The sequence below is a fragment of the Carcharodon carcharias genome, chromosome 17, assembly GCF_017639515.1.
Source record: "Carcharodon carcharias isolate sCarCar2 chromosome 17, sCarCar2.pri, whole genome shotgun sequence".
NCBI classification, from domain to species: domain Eukaryota; kingdom Metazoa; phylum Chordata; class Chondrichthyes; order Lamniformes; family Lamnidae; genus Carcharodon; species Carcharodon carcharias.
In genome coordinates, this window is record NC_054483.1 from 84774509 (window position 1) to 84796186 (window position 21678).

Sequence of the window (21678 nt, forward strand, 5' to 3'; positions counted from 1 at the left end):
ACAGTCAGAGAATCAGCTAACTCAGTGGAGGCCAGGCATGCATGATTACACCAATCCATTTTCACCCTTCCATAAAATATACAGTTTTGTATCAAAATTCTGGCCTTTATAATAGCAAAAAAAATAGCCAAATTTTGGAAAGAATTCAAAGACAACAAGAATGGTTCCAAGTCCTAGATCAATGAGATACTAAAAAACTCAAGTAATCAATGAAAAGAGGGATATGAGAGATGCTGTAGTGTTTTGGAGTTTAAGACCAGTCATTTTTAATTGCTTCTGTTTGGCACCAGTACCCTGGACCTTTTATTGCCACGGAAATTGTGCACCCACAGCCATGGCATTCTGGCAGCTCATTCTCATGGGTCAAACATCACGGGCTGCCCAAAGGCACATTCCTTGCACATGCCCACCATGCAGTGAAGACTGTCCAAGCAGAAAGTTCCCTTCAAAGTACCCACTGATTTAAAATTTAGCTATTCGGTTTCGAGTCAAATTCTTGGTGGACCAAAATTCTAGGGCCAGGGAGGGGAGGAAAGCAGTACACTGTCAGTGGGATATCCACAATCCACCATGCATAATTTACCTCTCATTCAGCAGGGCGAGGGGGTGGAGTGTGATTCTCACTCCCTCCTATGTACCATACTTTGCAGATTTGTATTTCTCTCTTGAGATGTTTCACGGCTATCCTAGGCACTCCAATCACTACTCTTTCTTTGCCCCAGTGAAGGGCACTTAGCGGAAAGCTGGTGTCAGGCTGCATTGGGCCTTTCAAATGACTCAAGAACGGTACCCAGAATGGATTGATTAGAAGGCAGGCTTGGTATCCTTCAGGGCCTTGTACTGACCTCTTCAGCCTAATGAGCGCCTCTAGCTCCATCCTCTGCTGCAATTATAGAGACACAGACCAACATTCCACCCTCACCACTTTAATGACTCCAATTTTGGGAATGGCGATAGGCTGCACAACCCTTTAGGATTATTCTGGAGTCTCCAATAATTAAAGATTAATCTCTAGGGCACAGCTGTGAGCAAACCTGAAGCAAAATCATTGGGACATTTTAAAAAATTTTCTTTGAACACCCTCTGCTTATTGGTTGTAAGAAAAATATTGAAGAATGAAAAAAGGGCTGTTGATTGAAGTTGAGAATCATCATTTGAACAATAAGATTCTATTTGTTTCCCAATAGGCTGTGGGAAGGCAGTGTTAGGACAGATGGGCTGATGGAGGCAGGGGAGTGGGATATGTGCAATCGCCTAATGAAAATTCCAGTCAGAGTAGGTTCAGACCCACTCCTTCAGGTAGTCGGGCATCAGTAGAGCTGGGACACTAGAATTTCAGGCCCAGTATGTTCAGTGCGATAGTGGATGATTGATTGATTTAATATTTTCCATAGGGAGGAATTTTCCAAGTAATGTGTGGCGACAATCATTCCACTCATTTGTGGCAAGGAGGGTGGAGTCCTTTAAATTTATAACTTTATTGGGCTTGAAGTCTTAAGGGCAGATTTTCCTGAACCTCACCCACCACTCCCCTTCCCCTCAACAGGAGCAATACCCCTGGCAGGGTCTAGCGCTAGTGGAAGGGGCAGGCAGTCGAGGCTTGGTTGCTGGCCTCCAATTGCATCCCAGGAGACTTCTGGTGTGATATTTTAAATTAAGCTTGCCCTGGGACTGTGGTGAATCAGCAGGAGGTCAGGGTAGGCCATAGTGCCATATTCTTTTGGTGCCCAGTAAGTCAACAAACCGGGAAGTGAGACTGGAACACCTCTCTCACCAAATTTACATTTCCTCAGACCGATTCCCTTCAAGTCAAGCACCTGTTTCCCCTCCCCCAAGAAAAGCCCCCCAAAAATCTCAAGGCAATGTAAAAGGGATAGAAATCCAGAATAGTGGATCACCTCCATTTTTCTCCTGATCTTTACACCTGGGAAACAGAGCATTTCCAAGCTCAAATCTCAGGAAGATCCACCCTTCGAAGTTTTATCAGGCTTCATTCTAATTTTGGATTTGTCCTTCACTCAATGATAATCAAATTTAACTAGATTAAACCCTAAAAAACTGATGATCTATTTATTCATGATATATTTTATCATTTCTCTGTTTATCTCCTTCTCTCTTCCCTTCACGTTTCTTATTGAAGTATATTAGTCAGTTTTCCTATTATGTCTTGTCATTATTTGCCTTTTCCTAAAAAACCGAGTCAAGAAAACAAACCCATACCCAGAATTTTCAGTCAGCCTGCGGGCAGGCATCCAACCCAGTCGAGCGTAAAATAGCACGTGATGATGTCGGGCAAGTGTCCCAACGTCATCCCGTGCTTGCGCGATATTTCAGCCAGCAGGCGCACACAAAAGCTAGAAGCGCACCCACCATCAATTAAGTGGGCAATTAAGCCCATTAAAGTTGTAACTGTCCTCGATTTTTTGTGGTCCATCCAACCTTACGGTTGGCGGAAAGGCAAATCGGCCAGGCAGACTTTTCATTTTTGATGAAACCTCACCCAAAAATGTACGGACAGAGTTTTCATCATGTATATGGTCAGGTGACTGATTGTGATGCGTGGACATTTTCTTCCGGGTTTTAAAATCTTTATTTATTGGTTTTAAATTCTTCAGCTCCCTGAGGCAGCTCTCTGCCTTCAGGGAGATTTCATTCTGCACTTCCCCATGCCCGTGCTTATGTCAGCACCCGCCCTCTTCCTGTCCCCACCCCGGCAGCACTGAGCATTCAGCACTTCAGTGGTGCTGACATTGCACCACTCCGACTGTTCAACATTTCCAGCTTAAGATTTTCTGTTCCTGCCTCTAATTCCCTCGACTCCTTTAACTGCCTCCACATCCTTCCTCTCTCACAAGTCTATGTCCAGTTCCTCTCTCACCTACTATCTGCCCCAAATTCTCAATGCCCTCTCAATACTCCATTCCCTACCCATCTATGTGAAACTGATGGTTTCAGTTTTACTAATCGTCAGCATAATGCTGTCTTAGTGCCCTGTCTTTGACTGGAGAAGCTGGGATAGCTTCATCTTCTGTTAACACTTGCTTCATCTTATTGTGTGAAGGAGTAATGCTGAATCCTGGAAAAAGCTAAGAAACCAAGAACAAGATCCTAGGAATTTGGCAGGATGGATAAAGATGATTCATGGTGGGAACTCCAAATCATTGCAAGGTGTTAAAGGAGGAAAAAGAGAACTGAAGGAAAATAGTAGACTCATCAAATTTGCTCAGCCTTCATGTGTAGAAAAGAAAGAAAAGGACTTGCATTTATTGCATCTTTGACAACAAAAGGACATCTCAAAGCATTTTACAGCTAGTGAAGAACTTTTGAAGTGTAGTCACTGTTGTAATGTCGGAAACACAGCAACCAATTTGTCCACAGCAATTTCCCAAAACAGCAATCTGATAATGACCAGATAATCTGTGTTTTTTGTGATGTTGATTGAGGGATAAATATTGACCTGGAGGCTGGAGATAATACCCCTGCTCTTCTTTGAAGTTGTGCCGTGGGATCTTTTACATCTACCAGAGCAAGCAGATGTTTTGTTGGCTGGTTTTAATGATTGATCTAAAAAAACAAAACCACTAGCAGAGCATTGTAGATTCTTATCCTCAAGCCCTAGAATGTGACTTGAACCTAGAAGACAAGCATGCTACCAACTGAGCCACAGCTCACCTTGAGTCATCAGCTTAGGTCACAACCTGAAGAAGCAGACAATGCATAATGCTCTTTAGATTTCAGTATCTGAATCAGTGGTTTAATAGCTTATCTTGAACTTGATTCCTGATATAAGATTGTTTTTTTCTTGTGACAAAGCTTCACTTTAAAATGCCCACACTTACTTACAAACATATGAATTAGGAGCAGGAGTAGGCCATTTGACCCCTCGAGCCTGCTCCACCATTCAGTAAGATCGTGGCTGACCTGATTGCAGCCTCAACTCCACTCTCCTGCCTACCCCAAATCCTTTGACTTCCTTGTCAATCAATAATCAATCTAACTCAGCCTTAAAAATATTCAGTAACGCTGCTTCCACAGACTAAGGACCATCTGAGAGAAAAAAATTCTCTTCATCTGTCTTAAACGAGAAACCCCATATTTTTAAACTCTGTCCCCTCGTTCTATTCTCTCCCACGAGGGAAAACATCCTTTCAGCATCCACCCTGTCAAGTCCTCTCAGGATCTTATATGTTTCATTAAGATCACCTCTCATTCTTCTAAGCTCCAATGGATACAGGCCCACCCTGTCCAACCTTTCCTTATAGGATAACCCCCTCATTCTGCAAATCAGTCGAGAGAACTTTCTCTGAACTGCTTTTAATGCAATTCTGTCCTTTCTTAAATAAGGAGACCAAAACTGTACACAGTACTCTAGACAGGGTCACTTAATTTGTGAACATTAAAAACTAAGAATTTGCCTTCTACTGTGATTGGAAAAGGTTGGCACACTGAAAAAACTTTTCATCTTGATACAATCTGTAACATATATTGGCCCAGATTTTGTGTTAGCAGTAATGGTGAGGCTAACAGCTTTCACTGTTATTAAGGAATGAATCAGACGTAAACTTCCGGACTATGCAAATGTATGATTAAATGCAGAAACCCAGAACATGTTGTCCATGTCATCTGCAGTATAAGAGTACCTCGCCATAGACTTAGCATTGAAAAACAAGCACAGCATGCAGTCAGGATACTTTCCCATCATCTTTGGCGGGAAAGTGTACTCACAGCATGCAGTGTTCTTTGGGAGTTTCTGTTATAAATGTGGACGTAGGGAGTTACAGCTGTGAACTTCAGTGAGATTCCCTTTCACTGGGGAAATGGGCCAAGTGGGGGATGGCACTAAAGTGATATTGTTTGGTTGGCCTCGTATGCTAAGCCTTAGGGCAGCATTGGTTCCAGTGCTCAGTGTAAGTGGGGAAATATACAGTATTAATGTACTAAACCATGAAAGGTGTGGTTCATATGTGATGATGAAATATGATCATGCTCCTTTTTGCTGTCCAGGCAAAGAAGGAGAATTCGGAGGTAGTGCTAACTTCCACACAGCAAATGAGATAATTCTACTAAAATAGCACCCTTGACACTATTAACATAGATATTTGTGTTATTTTAAGGTCAGCAGGAACCCCAAAATAGTTTACCACCAGTGTTAAGATAATGCCAATATGAAAATTTAGGCCATGCTTGCTTTCTTTTTGTGGAGTGATGACTGGCCCCTATTTGGTAGCTGCCCACAATGTCATGCTTGGAATTAGAAACTCACCAGGACACTGCAGGTCCTGACTTGTATCCCATCATTCCTGATCCTCAAGCAACACAACAGACACAGACATGCTGACTTGTTGCAGTGCCAATTATCTACCATTAGATGTCATCTGTGCACTTTGTAAATTCTGTACCACTCAGTTGAATACTGATCCTTGGATCAGGGTAATGCTTGTGGATTAGGATTCTATGTATATTAAAAGTGAAGATTAATTGGTTGTTATTTTCTGTGCAGACACAAACTTGCCAAGTTGCATCTATACTATTTGACACCAGCAATGTAGCTAGAAGTCTCTTGTGGCAGTGAAGAATATTGCATGTGTTGACAAAAACTATTTTCAGCCTATTTGTTTCCCCATGAAGTGGGCGGTGATAATTGTTTGGTGACATGGTGTGACTGAATTGTGAGGTCCCAGAAATTTATTCAGTGGTGTTAATGTTTATTCATTGATAGTAGATAAATCCCACCCAAAATTATACGATAAATAAAGATTAAAACAGTGATGTAAAGAAGTTATTGAAAGGTTATAGATTTGTCAGAGGCAGCCATTTTGAAGTATTGTGTTGTTACCTTTGTTATACTGATAACTATAGTAATTTGTCATGTACTAAACTTTTATTAATCCTGTCACTTGACTATAAAGCATCATAGTATAACATATACTATGATGCAGGAAATGTATGTGGTAGGGGAAAGAAAATACCAGCACTGGTTTCCCAGCTCTGTTCCTGGTGGAGAAGGATGCCCACAAAATCCCACCTGATCCATTAAGAACACAATTAACATTGTTAAAGAGCTCATTGAGAGGCATGTTGAGATTTTTACATGGGTGCATGGGCTGCACACTCTGTCTGGAAGCTGCACACAGTAGGGAACCAGTCATGGCCTCCCCAGGGAATTAGCTGGGCCCCATGAAAGGATGAACAGCGCAGAGGGAAAGTCGCCCACTGGCAAACAAGCGCAATCTGGTCAGTGCAGGTTGCAGGGAAAGTAATCATTGAGTGCTCAGGCAGCCTGGGGAGGGTCATCACCCTCCTGGCATTGCAGGTCCATAAGAGGAGGGAGAAAGGCTGCCAAAAACAATGAAACATAATGCAGGGCCACCAAAGCACAAGAGTCCCCGATTCTGCAACACCCTCCCCAGGAAGGGCAGAGCCCCGGGCATCAGGAGGGCAAATAAGAGGGATGAGGGGCAGGAAGGACACAGAGGCTATACTCTCAAGTATGACGTACTGTAGAAGACTGAGATACCTTGAGGTGACCGAGAAGCAATGCTGCAGGAGACTGTATGAAAGCAAAATACTGCAGATGCTGGAAATCTGGAACAAAAACAGAAAATGCTGGAAAAGCTCAGCAGGTCTGGGAGCATCTGTGGAGAGAGAAACAGAGTTAATGTTTCGACTTCGTATGACCCTTCAGAGCTGAAGAAAAGGCAGAGAAGAAGAGTCATATGGACTGGAAACGTTAACTCTGTTTCTCTCTCCATAATTGCTGCTAGACCTGCTGAGTTTTTCCAGCATTTTCTGTTTTTATTACTGCAGGAGACTGTGACTGGTGACAGGCGTCTCTGCCCTCGTTGCCAAAGACCTCACACCTCTCAGCACTGCTTGACATGCCCTGCCAGTAACCGTCAAGGCCACTGTGGCTTTGAACTTCTACACTTTTGGCTTCTTTCAACAACAGACCTTAGTGGCAACTTGCAAATGGCAGCTCACCGTTGAGAGAGGTGGGAGGAGAGAAGCGGGGAAGAGAGGTCACTTTGTGAGAGAGAGCTGGACAGATGGGACCTCACAGGCACAGAGGTTATAGGGTTTCACCGCCTTCGCTAGAGCTCCCCACGTGCTGGTAGTCACCGATTGCTTTGCATGTGGCCATTAAGCCATTCAGTGACCGGCCAATGAGTCCCATCAACAGGAAGGGCTTCCATTCCCTCGACATCCAGCTGTTCTGCAACCATAACAAGAGCCCCCTCCATGTGTACTCTTCCTTTCCTGGCAGCTATCATAACCCTTTCATCCTCTTCACTCCAATCCCCAAATTCCATGGATGGATTTAAGGGGACAAAGGATATCCCTTGAAGAGATGATGACTCATGGCTTTATGAGAGCCAGAGACACAGAGATGATAGAACCAAAGCTATCTGCTCAAAACAGCAATTTTGAACTAGCAATCTGCAAAAGATGCGGTTCCAGTGACTGGGCTGGTCAGGTGGTGCCCTGCAGTACAATCTCACAAGGGTTTCACTCATTGAGGTGGTCTGCTGAACTCTCCATAACATGGGCCTCCAGGGAGGTGTGGACCTTGAGAATGGTGAAACCCTGGAAGCACCCAGCTCATGGGAGGAAGAGGAGAAACAGGACATGGAAGAGGAGGTGGAGGGGAAAGATGCAGAACACCAAGGTCTCTGTACAGGAAAATGGTCGGGCCCAATGCGGAGCTCAAGGTCTTGTCAGGGTGCCATCAACATCAGGAATCATCTGATTCAGGCTTGTTTCAGCTGAACTCTGCCTCTGGCACCTCCTCCTGCTCATTAGCGAGGCACTCATCATCCAGTGCCATCCTATCCAAACGTATGTGAGAACCTACCGAGGTAACTGTATCTCCACTGTTGGAGGATACATGTATAAGGCTTGATTGTGCCACTTCTGAGCTCTGCAGTTACTGTGCTTGGCCTGGTGATGGTGAGGGAGTCAGTCTCATTACCTCGATGTGTGCACCTGTGGAAGACACAAGAAGAGATCATGAGAATGAGCCTTGGAGAGCAGAAGCTTCTGCAGTGCTGAGGCTTCCCAATGCAACTTAGTGTTCAATCTGCTGCCAGACAGGCTGGGCTGCAATACATCCTTTTAATGAAGGCATTGTACACTCTAATCACCATCTCCACCGAGAGGCCTGCTTTGCCTTGTCCGACTCCCTCGTGGTGCGTGACATGACTCAGATGATGTTCGTGGCTCCCTTCTTCCTGGCGGTGGTAATGTGTATGTTGGAGATCCCTCTTGTAGGCATTTGAGCCTGTTTCTCCTGCAAGAGAGAATGTGATAAGGCACCGCTGGCTCCTATGGCCATTGCCAGCTGTTCCTACACCTTAGAAGCTGCATGTTTCAGTGCTGGCAGCTCCTCAGCAGCGCTATAGCTTGGACCCTTGTTGAGGAGGCATCGGTTGATGTCCTGGGCACATACCCATCCCATACTCAGGAGCAGCAAACACCCTGTGGCCTCTCAGCTGGTGTGGTCTGCTGGAGGGGTAATACCCAGAGGCCAGTCCAGAGGGTTGGGGGTTGCAGTCATCTTGTCAGAACAAACCCAGGCCATTAAACTTTTTCCTACACTGGATCTAGTTTTTGCTGACTGCGTCAGCTATCTCAACCAAGCCAACTTAGTCTAGGTGGGTGGCCTCCTCCTGCCACCTGTGTGAAGAGGACCTCCTTTTCTCTTTTACGTCTGCCAGAATCGAGAGGCTGTTCTGTCCCAGGTTCCAGGCCTCTGGCCCTCCTGGGATATTCTATAATCTTCAAAACTGAAAATAAAGCAGTGAAGCAGTTACCACAGTAATGGTTGCCCTGCTCCATATCAATTGGGGTACACTTGTGTAGCCCTGCCTCTATTCCCACCATTGCGGTGGCTAATTAGTTGACAAACCTGTCTCCAGGTCAATGAAAAGGGCGTCCCCATGAAAACAGGCCATTGACTCCTCCCCCCAGGGTAGGTTTCAGGACCCGGAAATGGTTCCAATTTCCATTCCCTGCCCCGGAAGGAAAATCCTGTTCCTTGTTTATATTTATTTTTAGTTCCTGTGTGATTAATTTAATTGAAGAGAAATGTCATTTGTCAGATATTTGGTGGCTTTGATTTCTTTAAAAGCTATTTTACGTTCTTGAAAGGGTGCTGCCATTATTTCCCAAAATATGTGGAATGCATCTTAAAATCTGATTTAATGAGAATTAGCTTCTCATTTCTGGTCATGTGCATTATGACACTCAAACTGTGCATGTACTATTATTAGGTATGGAATGACAATTGGATTGTAATTGTCTATGGTTCAAGGAATGTCATAACACAAGAATGTTCAACTTTTGGAGCCGATGGCTGGGTATGTCTGTCAAAACTAGTGAGTCGGCTGCAAATGACAATACAGACAGCAGAGTCTTAATAGAGCAATTGAGAAACTAGAGAAAATGCTTTGAACTAATCTGAGGATGTTAAAGGCTTTATAAAAGTGCAAGCTTTCTTTCATCCCTTTCCCCATAGACAAAAAATGAAGACATCCAACACAAAGATGTGAGAATCCTCATGCATAAAAGAATGAGATTGCCCATCCACAAAAAATGGAAGATTCCATACATGAAAATGTGAGAACCCCTTAGACATAAAAGCTTCCTTGAGGCCATCCCAGCATCTTGAGCAATTTTCTGCTGTTATTTCCAAGCTCATGGATAAGGCACAAATTGTGATGTAGAAATATTGAAGTAGACCATTCAGCCCTTCTAACCTGTTCTGTCATTCAGTGAGATCATGGCTGATCTTCACCCTAACTCCAACTACTCATCCTGGCTCCATATCCCTCAATACCTTCAATCCTTGAATTAAAATTATTAATTGAGGTAGCATTTTTATGGGGGAATTCCACACTTCTATCACCCTTTTACTTTTTCTCCTGAATGCACCTGGCTCTGATTTTAAGATTCTGTCACCTTGTGATTGATTGTCACCAGCAGAAAGATGTTCCCTCAGCAAGCTGTGAGAAGGCCTGAATGCTTTGTTTGAGTGGTAGAATGTCATTGATATAACTGAGAAACAACAGTAGGCGGGGAGCAGAGTCCTGAAAACTACTGCCATTGGGCAAAATCTGGTAGTAATTTCTTTGTCCATATTTCTAATAACAATTGTGCACCCTTTCAGAAAAAGTGGCATTCGTGTAATCAGCTGACTGGGGTTGTGAAGCTGGGAAATGGTGCATAGGCTAGCCTATTTTCTGCAATCCTGTCAAAAGCCTTTTCCACAACCAGGAACATCATCAATATACACTCTCTTGTTAAAATTTTGGAGGATGTACTTTGCAAGTCATAGCAAGTTGCTCTGCAGAAGTCAATGCTGTTGAGGTAATGCTGGAGATGTTACGTGATGACTCTCTCCATCAGTTTCCTCAGAAAGCCATGCACAACTGGTTGTCACCATCTTGCAAATCAACCCAGCACTAGTGACTTGGTGAAGATCTTAATCTGTCTTGTGCGTCATCACATCAGATGCTTCAAGGAGCATACAATTAGTGCTGTCATCTCCTCCTGGCGTTTCCCTTGCATGCCTTATAACCCCAACCAGATTTCGCAGCAGTAATTGGCTGGGCCAGTTGCATTGTTCTTCAGTGTATCATCTTCTGGAGAACTGAGAATGGCCTTTTCCTGATTCAAGGTAAAGGATTGGTTTCTGCTTGGTCCAAATCCATCAATCAAGGAGTACACGCTTCTTTTACTCAAGGCCTGAAAAAATTCTGAAACTGAGCTGAGCCAAGATTGAAATTAGCTTTATGCACAAACACCTTTAAAAAAAAAGAACTGGCAGATGCTTTACAGGCCAGTTTAAAAGGCATTCACCAGCTGTAACAGACACACAGGCTATGTGTTAGATGCTCTGATTACAAGACATGTGCACGTAGTTTGCGAACTATGTCTGAATTCTCAGATTACATTGCTTCCTGTAGCTCACTACAACTTAATGCAACTGCCAAACATTATAGACCCCATAAGCATCTAACATGATTGACATTCTAAAACTGAAGGTTGCTTCGTCACATGATTGATTATCTTGTTATGTATAAATGACCTGTGCTTGTGTATAAGAAGTCAAATTTTGACGTTTGCTGATGATACATAACTTGGGAATTGGAACATAGAGGAGTGGACTATCAAACACTTGAAGCCTGTTCCTCCAATCAATGAGATTATGCTGATCTGCAGCCTAACTCCATTTAACCACTTTGCCCCATATACCTTGATATTTTTGTTATCAAAAATCTAGCAATCTCAGTTATAAAATTTACAACTGATCTATCATCAATTGCCATTTGTGGAAGACGGTTCCAAAATCCTGTCACCTTTGTGTGAAGAAGTGTTTCCTGGGCCGGAATCTTTGGGTCGGCGAGCAGGGGTAGGCCTGCTCACCGCCGTGTAAAATGACGCACGATGACGTCGGGCGTGGGTCCTGCTGTCACCGCGCGTCATTCAGATCTTCAGTTTGGCAGGCGCGTAACAGAGCGGCTGCGTGCCTGCCGAACTGTTAAAGGCCAATTAAGGTCATTTAAATTCCAAATAAAATAATTGACTGAGCTGCCCGTCCAACCTTGAGGTTGGCGGGCAGGCGAAGAGCCCAGGCGTTTATCATGAAACCTCATCCACGGGCGGGGTCAGGTTTCATGAAAGTTTTTAAACTGTAATAAAAATTTTTAGCAAAATTTGTCATAAGCATCTAACATGATTGATATTCTAAAAATGAAGGTTGCTTTGTCACGATTGATTATCTTGTTATGTATAAATGACATATGCTTGTGTATAAGAAGTCAAATTTTGAAGTTTGCTGATGATACATAACTTGGGAATAGGACATTCATAGGCATGTCCCAGCTTGTGTGACACTGTCACATGAGGGGACATCTCTGAAAATTTTTTTTCCCTTTATTTAAATTTTTAAAAATCAAACAAATCTCCCTGAGGCAGCTCTGTGCCTCAGGGAGATTTCCGTGCTGTTTAGCATGCATGTACGTGAGAGCGCAGGCCCCGACTCTCCCTCCCCCCCCCCACCCCCCCCAACCCTCCGCCCACACAGGGAGCACACAGCGCTTCCGGGTGCGCCTTAATTGTAAAGTGGCGGAGTGCAGCCAATCACAGACGGCAATCGGCTGCGAGCCTGCCCCCACCCAACCATCCCGACAGGGTGAAAATTCTCCCCATGATTTTGCTCCTGAAATTTCTGGCTCTATTTTTTTGACTGTGCCCCCAGTCCTCGACTCCCCAATGAACAAAAATAATTTCCCTCTATCTACCCTTACTAGTCTCCTTAATTTCTTGAAACTTTGGTCAAATCACCCCCTAACCTTTATTTCTGGGGAATCCAACATTCTGTTGTTCAACATAATATAAAAGCAAAATAGTGCGGATGCTGGAAATCTGAAACAAAAACAAGAAATGCTGGAAAAGCTCAGCAGGTCCAACAGCATCTGTTGAGAGAGAAACCGAGTTAATGCTTCGAGTCCATGTGACCCTTCTTTGGATTCGATTGTTCAATCTCTCCTCATGCATAGTTAACCCTTGGAGTCCAGGTAACATTCTAGTGCAGCTACACTTCCTCCAAGACCAGTCTACTCTTCCTAAGGTGTGGTTCCCAGAACTGTTCATGGGGCAGAATTTTGAGGTTGTCGGGCAGGTGCGGTGAGCAGGCCTGGGAATGGCCAGGAAATGGCCCACCACACGAGATCGCCCCCCAGGCTGTGATTTCATGCTGGTGAGCCAATCAACAACCAGCCAGCATGAAAGGCGCACTGCAAGGGGTGGCAGGAGGAGGGCATGCGCTAAAGTCAGCACAGGCACTGGGGTGTGCACAATGAAAGCTCCCTGAAGGCAGAGAGCTGCCTCAGGGAGCTGAAGAATTTAAAAGCATCAAATAAAGAGTTTAAAATACAGAAAAAATGTCCACACATCAGACTCACTCACCTAAACATATAGGTTATAAGAATTCTGCCCAAACATTTTTATATTTTTAATTAATACCGGAAACCTCATCCCGCCCTTGGATTTTACCCTCAGGAGTGTTGGGCGTGCACCTGCACCCCAAGTGAAAAATCCTGCCCCATGTGTGGTCTAACCAGGGCTTTGCATAGCTCAAGCATGACTCCTTCCTCTTTTACTCTTTTCCTCTCGATCTACAGGGCAGCATTCCATTAGCCTTTTTGATTATTTACCATGCCTGTTCATGATGTGTTAATAATTTATGTACTTGGACTCCTAAGCCTCTTTAGACTTCCACTGTTTCTTTCTTTTCACCATGTAGAAAGTACCTTGTTCTACCCTTTTTGGTTCCAAGGTGGATGAGGTCACATTTGCCTACATTGAAATCCATTTGACACAGCCTGCCCATGTCTATCAATAACTCTGTAATTTTATGCTTCTGTATACACTGCTTTGTTGAAATAACTCTTTGTTCGTTCACTTGCAGTGCCATGATGAGTAATACGTCTAATGATACAAATTTGTATTCTGCGACCTCCCCAAACTCAACGAAATCACCTGCTAACTTTAAACGTAAGTAATGTGGCTCTGCCGTTCTCCATGTTTAGTAGAGCTGATGATTAAAATCTGTTGTTTAAAGCTTTGCTGCGAATAACAAGATTCTTACAGGGCCACAGTCCTTATGAAGAAGTAGTTGGAGAAGTGCCAGAATAGTAGTGCTATTTTGATCACATTCTAATCCTGCCACTGCTGACCAGGAAAAGGAAATTGGGAAATTGGCTTCCACTCCATCCACCAGTGCATTTGTGGTTTCTCCAACCACTTGCATCACAATTGTGCACTCACTGCCAGCCATCTGCTTCCCAAAACTTGGATCCTGCCCACTGCCTGCTCCCCTCGCTGCTTTCCCACCGCAGCTTATCACCGCTCCCTTTGCCACTTCCTCCCCACTCCCTCCTGTGACCCCTTGCACCTTCCCTTCTGCGGCCCCTCGCCACTCAATTGGCCTCGGGCTAGAGCAGGAGGGAAAGGTGAAAGAAATGGCAGGGAGCGACGAAGGGATACATGAAGCAGGAGGGAGTGGCGTGATTGCAGGAGGGAGCAAGTGGAGCGGTGAGGGGCTGCAAGCAGGAGGGAGTGAGGGGGGACAAGCCAGCAGCAAAGGGTGTAGCAAGGGGAAGTGGGAGGCAGCGGGAGGATGTAAGGGAGCAGTGAGAAGAAGTGGGAGGGAATGGAGGGGCATGTGAGGGAATGGCAAAGGCAGTGGCGAGGTGGCGTAGGGGGTGGCAGGAAGGGGAACCAGCGTAGTGAGTGAAGGAGGGGGACAAGCAGGAAGGAGCAGCGAGCTGGCCACAGGAGGGATCGTGGGGAAGCAGGAAGAAGTGGGGGGTGGAAGCATTAGTGAATCAGACCAGTGAAGTGGTTTCTTGTCTTTTCTTTTGATTTTTGCCATCTTTAATGCAGGCACTGACACTGCAGGAAGTGCTGCCATGTAGTGTTAATGGATGGAAAATTGTGTGGGCCATGGCCACTTAAGTACTGAATTTGTGTAGACGCCTCCTGGAGCTACAGTTTACCCATAAGTTACCCATCAACACATTATCAGATTATTGAAACCCACGGGTTGGTGGAGAATTAATTGAACTTGGTAAAGGTTAAATAACTTTCACTGGCAGTCTCAGTAGAAGATACTTGCTGGGAACTTACACTTCCAATTTAGTTCACGACAAGTGCATTTATTACTTACTTCCACAATTTAATTTGATAACATAGAAGACAACCAGCTGTCCAAAAATGATAAGCAATCCATTCTCTTAACATACCATTTTGTGCAAAAACAAACAATGACTATCCTTTATATGCATGATTGAGACGTTAGGCTGTTTACATATGCAAGAGAAGGGACGATACATCTGTTTCAGGTCTCCACATCAAAGTTTGCGCAGAGGCAGCCAGTGTCAACGCTGGCGGTACTTGGAGAAACCAATCCTTAACATTTCCTGGAATAATTGGTCAGTTATTCACCTGCAAAGTACCATTCCAATCACTGCCACACCCAACCCCAAGATACCCAATCTGCGACCTCCAGAATCTGGCCCTGGCTGGTGAAGTATTTTCCTTCTGGACCTGACCTCTAGCCTCCCCAGCCCCCAATTGCTGTCCCTCCCCCTGGCTATTTCCTCCCCCATCCATGAGCCCTGTGATCCCACCACTGACCACCAATCATTGCCTGTGTGTCGTGGCAGTACTAATAGATAGCTCCTATCTCTGTGACGTACTCCTGCAGCACCTTCCCTTCATCAACGAGTATGAGGCCCAATATGCCAGGGTTCCGTGAAGCTCAACATTTATGTGCATTTCTGGAATTTAGGTTGTACTTTTAAACAATGATTTAAAACAATGTTAATGCACTCACACAAGTGCTGGAAGTTTGTGTCTGCCATTGGCCTATGCTGTTGTATGTCTGCAATCTGTGAATGCTGATCTAGCTTGTCCTGGCATGTTGTTTCATTATTTACCAAGCAGATGTTTAGTGGTGGCATGGGGGCTATTTATCTCAACAATATTGTTCACCAGAACTGGTGGCAGCCAAAGCACTATGCACTAAAAGTGTACAGATTCAGCTGTTGAAAGTTGTTAACATTTAAAAAGGATTTAATTTACAATGAGCAGCAGGCTAAACAGAATTATCCTTCTGGCTGCTCTTGGGTTCTTGTACTTCTGGTTTGTTACAGCTGACGTTGGAGAAATAATGCAGTCCAATTTATAAAACAAAGTGAAAATATGTAATTTTGTGTTTCAGTGACTCCCGTTCTGAACCAATTCTGATATTCTAATCTGAGCAATCCACCTCAGAATTTCTTTTCTAAAGTAGATTTGCTTTGCACATGAAACATTTTCTTCTGTGCTTTATATCAGTATTACATTTCTTTTAAAATGAAACGTTGCTATATGCACCACATACATTCCACAGCATGGTGGAATTTCATGCCCTCTGCCATGGCAAGTTTGGTGGTTATGGGACGTTACATCGGGCAGAAGGGTGCCGAGTGAGGACCCCGCCGCCTTCCCGCTCCTGTCTTGATTAAGTCCGTGGCAGGAAGGCCTGTCCCACTGCCAATTGAGGCCCTTTAAGCGGGCAAATAATGCCCACTTAAAGGCCTCATCCCGTCACCTCAGGTAATCACCCAGCAGTAGGCAGAGGAGTTTGCCATGTTGGGAGCCCAAAAAGTAAACCATTTCAGGGTTGATTGTGGGCTTCTTGGGGGGGGGGGGGAGGTGGATGCAGGGGTGGGAGGGAGGAGAGCAGGTGTGTGGGTCCCGTGTTCAGAGGTGCTCAGTGCCTGATCGGGGCCTGGCATCGGGAAGGCGGGGTGGCCTGCTGAGACCATTCCTTCTCCCACCCCCTCATGACCCCCACATATGATTCCCTTCCTGCCGTCACTCGCCCATGCCTGAGTCCATCAATGATGCTGGACGGCAGGTGGGTGTAGTAACGGCTGCCGCCTCTGCCTCCCCAGTGGTGCTGCTGAGCATTGAGGAGCTGCCAGCCTTTGATTGGGTGGCAGCTCTCAGCGGGCAGGACTTCAGCCTCCAAGCTCCTTGGTTTGGAGAATGCTCACCGTGGCCCAGTTAAGTGCCTGAAAAGAGGCGACCTGGGGCTCTCATTGGCTCGCGAGCTGGTGGGCAAAAGCCATTAAATATCACCTCATGCTTCATTACCACTTCAAAGTCAGGATTAGATTTCCAATTCTGAGAACTTGCTCCTACAACATTGTGAAGAAAGTTTATTTATATTTCTTGGTGTTCATTTCAAATCAAGAGAGTAGAATTCTCTAGCGTTGTACTCACATAAATCAGTGCCAAAAGGACAAATTTAGTCCTCCGTGAATGGCTAATATTTGTGCATTAGTTACATAGGGAGTTGATATTGTTTTATTTTCGTAAGAACATGAGGAGCATCACAAAATGCTTTTAACTTTGTTTCAAAACTGCTTCAAAAATATGTTACAAAAATATTCCCCCACTGGGTCAGGGATGCCAGGTTTACATCAGATGTTTCCCAACTGGTCAGATTGTGACATCACACGGCTGTTCTGGCTGATTTGAGACACAAATTCCAATCTTAGATCGTGCAGGTTCACTCAATTCACTTGTTTATCACTCATCGAAGACCCCATGTTCAGAGGGGACCGGCCACATGCACTGTTTAAAGAGCCAGCCAACTAACATGCAAGTAAGATGATTTGGACGTACATCTGTTATTGGAAGGTTTGTGGGAAAACGGTGATGTATTTTTGCAGGCGTTGTGGGAAGGGTATCTGGCAGGGGGTGTTGCTGCATCTTCACAGGGAGGGTGGAGGATTTGGTGACCTGTCTAGACAAAAGCTGCAACAGGTATGGGGGCTGCAGCTGCAGTGCCTCTGGATTTGCAAGATGACGGGAAGAGGGAGCCAAGGCTGCAGAGAGGGCAAGCTCTGTGCAGTACCCTCTTCAAGTTGAAACCAGACTCCTCCATGCTCCCCATTAGGGGCAGAAGGCTGTTGGGTAGGCTAGCCAATATACCCAGCAATTCAGTTTGCATCCTTATCAAGGTTCTCCAAAAGGAGGGATCCTCATCTGAGTCCCTTGAAGCTGGCACATGATCTGTCCCTTTCCTCTGCCCTACCTGCAGCCTACACAGACTTGGTGACTACTCTATACTAGTTCTAAAGTACTTGCGGTACCAGCATCTGAGCTGGTGGCTGGGGATGTCAGGGCAACTAATTTTATCATTGCTGTGTTGCTGGTATGTCGCCTCCTCTTGTGGTGCAGTGGCTGGTCAGGTGGCCGGTCTTGACTATCTAAAAGCAGAAAATCAGAAGAGGAAAGTTGGGGTGGGGAAAGGGGGTAGGGTGGAAAGGTAGCGGTCCAAGGTAATGGTGTATGTGGTTTGTTCAACATGCCAGAAAGCAGGATCAGTGTGAGGTGGATACAGAAGGGGCATGAAGCACAAACATACTGTTATCCTGAATGCTCTCAGTAATGCCAAATGGCACAGACTCTACTGCAGCCAGCACCATGAAGCTGGGAATCATTTCCTCACTAAAGGCTTAGGAGATGCAGTAGTCCTTCTCTCCCACGTTCTGCTGTGCTCTCTCCTATTGTGGGCCACCTTGTCCTGCAACAATTCAGTGATTACATTGCATTGTGTTTGGTGATGTGTCTGCCAAAGCTGAATAGCCGGAGGTATGTGGAAGCAACAGGAGCTGGATGTGAGGCTGGCAGCATTGGTAGGTGTGTGAGGGTGAGGTGGAGTATCTGAATGTTAAGCCTGAATGCTAACCACTGGTGCTGGGTGAGTGACGGGAATGTGCATTGGGCAACCAGGGTGTTGCCATAGGGAGGAAGATGCCCTCTGAAGATTCATTCGCACACCTTGACCACTCTTTTGAGGTAATTTAACTTATTGCGGCACTGTTGTTAGGTCCGGGGGTCTGATTCCGGGCATTGACCTCCCCAATCACTCATTCACATCGGAGGATGATCATTTGAGGCCCAGTCAACCTCCATCGCTAAGGCACCACATCTGTGAACCTAGGAGTGCTCTCTCTTCCCTGGTGCTCTGTTTGTGCAGCTCCCTTTTGCAGCTGCTGTCAGTATAGGCAGTCAGCAGCACCTTTCTTCCGGAGTGCAGCTCCCCTTTAAGAAGGGCAGATACCCTTTAAAAGGGGCAGGTTGGCTGCACCACATGACATCAGATGATGCAGCTCAGATCCTTGCTGATCAGTCAGCAACAGCATGGACCCCACTCAGACAAATACTACAATCATTTAAACAAGGAGGCTGCACTAAGTTTGGGAGCTGCCTGCCTCAACAAGCATGGGCAGAGCACAACTCATGGCCCTGTCCCTGAAAGTGGACCTTATCAGATCTTTAGCACAAAACATTCAGAAATCAAAAGTTTGTTGACTGAATTATGAAAAAGCGGGAGATAATCTCTTAATAAAATACTGTGCACAGTGGAAAAATGCACCATGGGGTGGCACACTGGACTACAAAGACCCTGAGGTGATCTTGCATTTGGCAGACATGGAATGGGACGATCACATACCAGCTGCCTGATATTGCCTGATAAATTTTGATGATCGGCTCCATTGGAATAAAAGCAAGTTGTTTACACTGAATGAGCCCTGACAGTCAGCTTGCCATTTGGGGGGGCGGGGTGGGGGGGGCAGTAGGGGCAGAGGTGGAGAATCAGGTATCCTGGCAGCTCCTCAGGTAGGAGTTGGGGGGCTGGTGATACCTGTGGGAGGTACTGTGGAGGGCCCAGGAACAGGTGGAATGCTTATTGCTCTTCCTGGATCCCAAAATTCATTCAACAGACTCGCAGTTAAGGAACACAGGTTAGGTCACTCTTATAAAAGCAAAAAACTGCGGATGCTGGAAATCCAAAACAACACAGAAACAGAAACACCTGGAAAAACTCAGCAGGTTTGGCAGCATCGGCGGAAGAGAGCACAGTTGACGTTTCGAGTCCTCATGACCCTTATATTTCACCCCTTTCCTATTTTTACTTAGTTCTGTTGAAGGGTCATGAGGATTCGAAACGTCAACTGTGATCTCCTCAGCCGATGCTGCCAGACCTGCTGAGTTTTTCCACGTATTTCTGTTTCTGTTTTTGTTTAGGTCACTTTTATGTTTGGTCCAACTGTGCAGAGAGTGCTATGTTCACTCAAACAGTTGGAAGGATTGCATCGAGACTTTAAAATAAAAATTCAGAGGACCCCAGTTTAAATTTATTGTTGAGGCTCCTGCCTGATTTGAATGGTCACCTGTCTCAAGGCCCCCTGCCAAACCACTTCAAGCATAGGGATGCTGGAAAGTTAGCACTAAATCTTTCTTGTGATTCTCGCCCCATTATCATTCCATTCCCACTGAAAGAAAGTGGGGTAGCAAGAAGAAAATCACCCCCTTCCCAAATTCATCTGAAGCTACCTTAGCCAGGGAAAGAGCAAGGATAATGTAAGTGGTCTCAATGTACACAGACTGAGTGTTGGGGTGGGGATAAGGCATAGTTCCTGATCCTGATTGCTATCTGATGATCTCCGCTGGAGTGCATACAATTGTACACAGGCCAGAATGAAGGCTAAAAACAAAAAAACTGCGGATGCTGGAAATCCAAAACAAGAACAGAATTACCTGGAAAAACTCAGCAGGTCTGGCAGCATTGGCGGAGAAGTTTTCTTCTCCGCCGATGCTGCCAGACCTGCTGAGTTTTTCCAGAATGAAGGCTAACTTTGCTGCTCTTTGCAACCACATAACCTGCCAACATCCACTATCTGAACTCACACTTAAGGAAAAACCATGTGGGTGTGCCAGAAGGTTCCTGTAGCACAGTGGCAGCCGATTGGGGAAAACATAAACTATCGCATAAATCTCAAACCACCAAACAGTGACCATGTTCCAATTTCTGCACTTTACTGATAACCAAGTGTACGATTTTAATGAATCTGTGCTCCTTTTCAAAATGATTTTCTCCACTTTATTCAGATTCGTATATTCCTGTATATGTAATTGTGCCACTGGCGATTGTGATTTCAATTGGCGCTGTTCTTTATTTCAGGTAAGCGTTCAGCTTTTTGAAAAAAATATATAATTGATGTATGTATCTGACAGAAAATATGTTGCATTTTACAGGCTAAGAGATTTTGTATGCAATCTACATGTAACATGACTTGTGTAATGCTCCTATGAAGCATCCATTGTAAAGCATTAACTAGTTGCTTTGGAGATTTATGAAGCGCACAGTGAAAGCAATTTGCTCACAGTGTTCTGCAAATCATTTTCTAATAGCTCTGCACTAGTGACAAAGGAGTTTAGCACTTCTTTTGACATCATCGGACATTCTCCTGCACTTGCAGATCCAGATAAAAAAATGGAGTTTTTATTTAAACCGACCAACGTTTTACTTAAAATTCAATACAAAAAAATTATCAGAGAATGAATTCACTGCCATGTTACCCCCTAATACAAAAGCAAAATATTGTGGATGCTGGGAGCCTGAAATAAAAATAGAAAATGCTGGAACTACTCATCAGGTCAGGCAACATCTCAGAGCAATGACCTTTCATCAGAAGGAAAGGTCGCCAACCTGAAAAGTTGCAGCAGAATTTTATCTTTCATGTCGGGTCTCAACGGATGTCAAGGAGGGTGATGGATCTTCCATCTCGATTTTACCGGCAGCAGTTTAACCATGAGCTGCCATCAGGTTTTGCCGTCGGCTGCTGGCTCAGAGGATTGGCAGCTCAGCAGTACCACCAGGACCAGTGGCCACTGCTGAGGCATGCAAGGCCCCTGGAACCTACATGCTCTCGGCTGAAGAAACATTTTAAAAACTTTAACAAGATATCAATAGAGGGGAATCTTCTGTGACCTAATTGCTGGGGTCACAGGGGCTGGCTGCCTTCCTTGTCTGATTGGCCCACTTTGAATGGAAAAATACTGCCCCCGCCTGAAACCCCATGGACTGCCACTGGGATGCTGCCTGCCTTCAGCTGGAGGCCTCCACACCCTATGGGGCTGTGTCGATCCACATCAACAAAATGTCAATGGCCATTAATGGGCCTTTTCAATATTCAAGTTTGTTTCCTGCTTCCTTCTGGTGGGAAACGCCCCAGTGGCAGGACCATGTCAGGAGGCTGATCCAACCTG

The 21678-nt window shown here is 45.1% G+C and overlaps 1 protein-coding gene across 3 annotated transcripts in view; it reads left to right on the top strand.

Moving 5' to 3' along the window:
- Positions 1-21678, top strand: part of ptprea (protein tyrosine phosphatase receptor type Ea) — a 227793-nt gene that overhangs the window by 144258 nt on the left and 61857 nt on the right. For all 3 annotated transcript variants that reach the window (XM_041209369.1, XM_041209371.1, XM_041209370.1), the window contains exons 3-4: positions 13472-13557; positions 20518-20590. In XM_041209369.1, the coding sequence (XP_041065303.1) occupies positions 13476-13557; positions 20518-20590 (155 nt within the window). In that variant the 5' untranslated portion in view covers positions 13472-13475. The remainder of the gene's footprint in view (positions 1-13471; positions 13558-20517; positions 20591-21678) is intronic.